Source organism: Gekko japonicus, unplaced genomic scaffold (assembly GCF_001447785.1).
Source record: "Gekko japonicus isolate JY-2015 unplaced genomic scaffold, Gekko_japonicus_V1.1 scaffold4273, whole genome shotgun sequence".
Classification (NCBI taxonomy): Eukaryota; Metazoa; Chordata; class Lepidosauria; order Squamata; family Gekkonidae; genus Gekko; species Gekko japonicus.
The window spans coordinates 82,316-88,594 of record NW_015165372.1 but is presented as its reverse complement, the minus strand read 5'-3'; the positions used below and the strand labels follow the sequence as shown (position 1 = coordinate 88,594).

The 6,279-nt window shown below is 49.6% G+C and overlaps 1 protein-coding gene across 1 annotated transcript in view; it reads right to left on the bottom strand.

Moving 5' to 3' along the window:
* Positions 1-6,279, bottom strand: part of G6PD (glucose-6-phosphate dehydrogenase) — a 67,548-nt gene that overhangs the window by 1,227 nt on the left and 60,042 nt on the right. The window contains exons 11-12 of the mRNA XM_015410634.1: positions 3,894-3,970; positions 1,951-2,043 (exon numbers count right to left, since the gene is read on the bottom strand). Coding sequence (XP_015266120.1) covers positions 1,951-2,043; positions 3,894-3,970 — 170 coding nt within the window. The remainder of the gene's footprint in view (positions 1-1,950; positions 2,044-3,893; positions 3,971-6,279) is intronic.

Sequence of the window (6,279 nt, the reverse complement as noted above, 5' to 3'; positions counted from 1 at the left end):
CCCTTTCCCTGGCCAAGCTTGTCCTCCCGCCCATCAGAACACCAATACTGCGACATCTCCATCACCATCAGTGAGGTCATGAGACTTCCGGCGGTGTAGTGGCAATTCAGTGGGTCTCAGGGAGGGGCTTGTGGCTCAGTGGCAGAGCCTCTGCTTGGCATGCAGGAGGTCCCAGGTTCAATCCCCGGCATCTCCAGTTGAAAGGACCAGGCAGGAGGTGACGTGAAAGACCTTGCCCTGAGACCCTGGCTCAGTGGCAGAGCCTCTGCTTGGCATGCAGGAGGTCCCAGGTTCAGTCCCTGGCATCTCCAGTTAAAAGGACCAGGCAGGAGGTGATGAGGAAAACCTTGACCTGAGACCCTGGGTCAGTGGCAGAGCCCCTGCTTGGCATGGAGAAGGTCCCAGGTTCAATCCCCAACACCTCCAGTTCAAAGGACCAGGCAGGAGGTGATGAGAAAGACCTTGACCTGAGACCCTGGGTCAGTGGCAGAGCCCCTGCTTGGCATGGAGAAGGTCCCAGGTTCAATCCCCAACACCTCCAGTTCAAAGGACCAGGCAGGAGGTGACGGGAAAGACCTTGACCTGAGACACTGGCTCAGTGGCAGAGCCTCTGCTTGGCATGCAGGAGGTCCCAGGTTCAATCCCCGGCATCTCCAGTTGAAAGGACCAGGCAGGAAGTGATGTGAAAGACCTTGACCTGAGACCCTGGAGAACAGCTGCCAGTCTGAGTAGACAAGACTGACCTTGATAGACCCAGGGTCATGAACACCTGTGTACATATGTGCATACCGTTTGGGTATTTAAAGTGGACCTGAATCAGGAGAGGCTGAAGAGTGCTGCTCTACTCCAATCAAAACTTCTGTAAAACTGCACGGCCCTCCCCCAACCTGTGTGGTACACCGACCAGCTTAATGGCACCCTCTCACAAGAGGCCAGGCAGCACCAGGCCACTCCGTTTAGCTCTCAGGACGTTAAAAACCATTCTCTCAGCGGTGGGGCAGTCATGGGGACAGGGGTTGACCATTTGCTTGGTGTATTGCAAAATGCTTTGAGCAACAAGAGAAAAGCAGTACAGAAAAATAAAACAAACTTCCTTGAAACTGGTTTCTTCTTAAAATTGCAATACATTTCGACATTGTTCTATGTCGGCAAAGCTGCACAAGCGCCATCCTAAAATAGGTTGGAACAAGCTCTATAAAAGGGCGGGAAAAAGCAATCCCTACACCCGGGGTTCCCAAAACTGTGCACGGCCAATGCTCCCTCTAAGCTGTGGTGTCTTGTGAGCAATGCTCCCTTCTAAGCTGTGGTGTCAAGTTGTGAGCGAGCGATTTGGCTACTGCATAAATTAGTTTGCTCTGGAGCCCTCCTTCCTGAGCTGAGACAAAAAGGTGAGAGCCGGAGGCTAAGAAACTCGGAGCTAGCTCACACTGACTCAGCTCGGAGGGAACAGTGACCACGGCACCTGCTGACACCTTTCCTGTCACCCGCAAAGTGTTTATAGGAAGTGGGAGGGGCCGGGTGGGGCTCTTGCCCAGCAAGGCGTCTGATTGGCTGCACAGATTTTAAAAACTTGGCTGCAGCTGCCTGCCCCCACAGCACAGCAGTCTTCCCTGAGTGGCTGAAGGTAAGCAGCAGTGGCCATTTTGTGGCTGGCTCTGCCTTCTGTGGCAGCCATTTCGTGGCAGCCTTTTTTGGGCCCGCACCCACCGAGCTTGGTCAGATTTCCAGAGATGCCCAGAGGCTTAAAAACTTAGGGACCTCTGCCCTGCATGCTTTAAGGACTCAAAACAGAATCCCAGTGGCTTGACTGCCCTGCAGCCTGGCGTTCATAGAAAATGTCCTGAGCGTGTGTGTGTGTGTATATACAATACAAACCCCATCTGTAGATTTGTAAAATACCTCCCCCCCCAAAAAAAACCCCCCAACACATTCTTCTTCTTCCAAATTTACCTTCCGTAGCGATAGGGAATAGGTTTGCTCTTCTCAGCCTCAATCTTGTGGAGCAACGGAGTGAAGATACGCCAGGCCTCACGGAGCTCATCGCTGCAGGGAAGAAGACAACGTTAGCCTGGCTTTGCGAGGAGCTCGGCTGAAGCTGCTGGCCCGGGACTGGCAGGGCCACTGAGATTTTAATTAATTGTCCATTTGCGTCATTTATAGACTGCCTTTCTCACCGTTTGAAAACCCCTCCCCCTCGGATCAACCCCTCCCTTCAAACTGGACGACTGGAAGTCTGGGGGGGGGGAACACTGAAGAATATTTTGTTTTGGAATAAGTGGAATTCTGTTTAAGACAAGGTTTTAGAGAAGAAGAAGAGGAGGAGGAGGAGATTGGATGTATATCCCTCCCTTCACTTGGAGTCTCAGAGCGGCTCACAAACTCCTTTCCCTTCCCCTCCCCACAACAGACACCCTGTGAGGTAAAAGAAGAAGAAGAAGAAGAGATTGGATTTATACCCTGCCCTTCACTACCCAAAGGCGTCTCAGGGTGGCTGACAAACTCCTTTCCCTCCCCCTCCCCACAACAGACACCCTGTGAGGGAGGTGGGGCTGAGAGAGCTCTGACAGAAACGGCTTTCAGGAACAGCTGTGCCAGAGCTTGTGACTGACCCAAGGTCACATCAGCAGGTGCAAGTGGAGGAGTGGCTCTCCCAGATTAGAGTCTGTGCACTTAACCACTACACCAAACTGGCTCTCTGATTTTACTCATTCAAATTGTCACAGTACGCATTCTAGAAAGGAATCTCCAGGATTGCGTGTGTGCGTGTGCGTGCCTGTGTGTATAAAGTGTGGTCAAGTCACAGCCAACTTATGGCAAACCCCAGCAAGGGTTTTGAAGGCAAATGAGCAGAGGTAGTTTGCCATTAGCTTCCTCTGCAGGGCCTTCCTTGGTGGCTGACCCCGCTTAGCTTCCAACTTATGGCGATCCCAGCAAGGGGCTTTCAGGGCAAGTGAGAAGTAGAGGTGGTTTGCCATTGCCTTCCTCTGCAGAGCCTTCCTTGGTGATCTCCCTTCCAAGTACCGACCCCGCTTAGCTTCCAATTTATGGTGACCCCAGCAAGGGGCTTTCAAGGCACGTGAGAAAAAGAGGTCATCTGCCATTGCCTTGCTCTGCACAGTCTTCCTTGTTGGTCTCCCATCCAAGTACCGACCCTGCTTAGCTTCCAAAATCTGATGAGATCAGGCTACACATATCGCCTTCCCTCCTCTACAGCATTACACAGTGATAATCCCTGCGTGTACTACTGTATGCATGCGCTGATTTCAAGGCTACATTCCATTAAATGCGATTTTGTCCAAAATTAATAATCTACTGTGTATGATGAAAATATGTGACTGTATTAGTTTTCAATGTTACTATGTTTTCTACGGTTGTTTTTTATTTGCAACTTTCATTTTTTTATTAGCTGTTGTAGGTTTTCCGGGTTGTATGGCCATGGTCTTGGACCTGAGTCGATATAAATGACCTGCATGTTTCACAGCTTGGGGAACACTTGCAAGATAACGTCTCAGCCCTACCCCCACCTTCCTGAGTAGATATAAATTACCTGCCTACCATTTTCCTTCTCACCTTGACACAGAGAGTACTCCGTCTTTCTGTGCTATACCTCTGAGGATGCCAGTCACAGCTGCTGGTGAAACGTCAGGTCCTACAATGCCAAGACCACGGCCATACAGCCCGGAAAGTCTACAACATCTAATTATTTCAGCAGTTTCTGAAATGTGACAGTTTTGTGCAGCGAACAACAGGACTCTTGCAGCAGACCGTGGCCTACTTTGTGAGATGGGTGAAGCGTGTTCTTAGTCGGAGGATAGACCCTGGCATCTCACTCACAACATGCACACCCCCAGTCCTGTCCTCAGTTCTGCTGTCCTCAGTCCTGAGCCACATACCTGCGGACAAAGTGCATCTGGCTCCCGCAGAAGACGTCCAGGATGAGGCGCTCGTAGGCGTCGGGGAGCTTCACATCCTGCGGAGAGGAGAAGGGAACAAGCGGCGTCAGGGGGGCTGCAGGTCTCCAGGGACACAGGTTGTTCCATTCCAGTTTGATGTAGTGGTTAAGAGCGTGGACTCTAATCTGGGAGAACCGGGTTTGAGTCCCCACTCCTCCACATGCAGCTGCTGGTGTGACCTTGGGTCAGTCACAAGTTTTCTCAGAGATGTTCTGGAAAGGGCAGTCCTCAAAAGAGCTCTCTCAACCCCACCTACCTCACAGGGTGTCTGTTGTGGGGAGGGGAAAGGGGTTGTAAGCTGCTCTGAGACTCCTTCGGGTAGTAAAGGGCGGGGGATAAATCCAATCTCTTCTTCTTCTTTGCAATGGTCACTGAAGGGGAGAACTTGGGTGAAAGGGAGACATAGGGCTCCCAACACAGCCTAGGCTGGGAAATGCCTGGAGATTTTAAGGGTGGAGGCTGAGGAGGGCAGGGTTTGTGGAGGGTATAATGCCACAGAGGCCACCTTCCAAAGTGGCCACTTTCTCCAGGGGAACTGATCTTTGTCGCCTGGAAACCAGCTGTAATGCCAGATCTCCAGCCGCCACCTGGAGGTTTTAAAGGAAGAGAAATCACAGGTTGGAATGGTAAGCAACAAAACACAACTGTGATATAATAAGCATATCTTCGTATTATCAAAGCTTAGTGTAACCCCTTTGCCTTTTCACAGTTGTCATGATCTGGGCTGTTCCACCAGAGGCCTACTAGGCCCAGGGAGCCTGGCTAGCAGTAGGGGAGGCTGGGCCTACAACTCCCAGGAGCCCCTGAGAGGTTTTGGAGCCAAAAGTGACCAATAGGAAAAGAGGAGGGCTTGGAATAAAAGATCTGGAGCAGCAGGAAAAGCTGTTCTTCTTCCCAGAGGGCAGAGCCAGAAGGAAGGCTGCTGCAGGGAAGAGACCCTCATCCTGAGGGAAGGATGAGTAGTCTAGTGTCACTTGGAATAGTGAGCTAGGGACAGTATATATTTAGACCCGTTAGGGCATTTGATTTGTTTTCACCCACTTACTGTTATTATTCTGCACCTTATTTGTTTGACCTCCTATAAAATAAACTATTTTCATTGTTCACTCTGCCTGGTCCTCACGCCTGTTATTCGGCCAAAAGGGAGGTCAGAAGGTCTTGGGAGGGTGCTCTGGGCCTTCTCAAGGGATCCTAAATCCAGAGTGGTGGCAGCGTCAGGTGACACCCCACCTGAGCCGTGACAACAGTCAACAAAAGTTTCTATTTACGAATTTTCCACCAGACTTCTAAGGATTGAATAAATGCCAATAGATACATGAATGCAAATAGTTCTATTTTGTGGTCTGTTTTTATTTTCTTTTTTCGTCCGTGTTATCGTCTTACATAGCCCCTCCTGCAGTTTCCACAACAGGACAGCTCGGACACCGATTCAGTGCTTCATCCAGGTAGATCCCACAAAGAATGATTTCTCCAGGTTTTAATATTCCATTGTTAACTGTTATATAGATTCCCAGCTTGTGGCTGAATACAGTCTTATTTATTAAAGCATCAAGTGGTATCTGGTTTGTTAGATGGTCTATGTAAAACTACAACACGGAAGAAAAATGAAAAGAAAAATGGACCACAAAATAGGACTGTTTGCATAAATGTATCTATTGGCATGCATTCACCCCTAGAAGTTTGGTGGAATGTTTGTAAATATTGGTTGTGAAAAGGTGAAGGAGTAACACTAAGCTATGATAATACAGTAAAATAGAGGTAAAGGTTTCCTGACTCTAGGGGGCAGTGCTCATCTCCGTCTCCAAGCCAAAGAGCCAGCACTGTCTGAAGACTTCTCCGTGGGCATGTGGCTGGCATGACTAAATGCCGAGGTGCACGGAACGCTGTTACCTTCCCACCGAAGTGGTACCTATTTATCTACTTGCAATTTCTTGCTTTCAAACTGCTAAGTTGGCAGGAGCTGGAACTAGAGACGGGAGCTCACTCCGTCACGCGGGACTCGGGTCTCGAACTACCAAGCTACCGACCTTTCAGTCTGCAACTCAGCGGCTTAACCTCTGAGCCACCGCGGCCCTTGATAATACAAGGATATAGTTATTATGTCACAGTTGTATTTTGTTGTTTATCACCTTGAGGTTGGAAACCCTAGATATAGGTCAGTGCCTGGGATTGCATAGATGGGGGTCCAGAATGACGGAGAATCTAAGGCATTCTTCACATACGCATGTTCATTACTTGACGGGTACAAAAACGAAGCAATGGTTTTTGCAGCTGTCAAGGACCCATCGTAAATCAAACGCTGTAAGTACAACGTCTAAAGACGGTT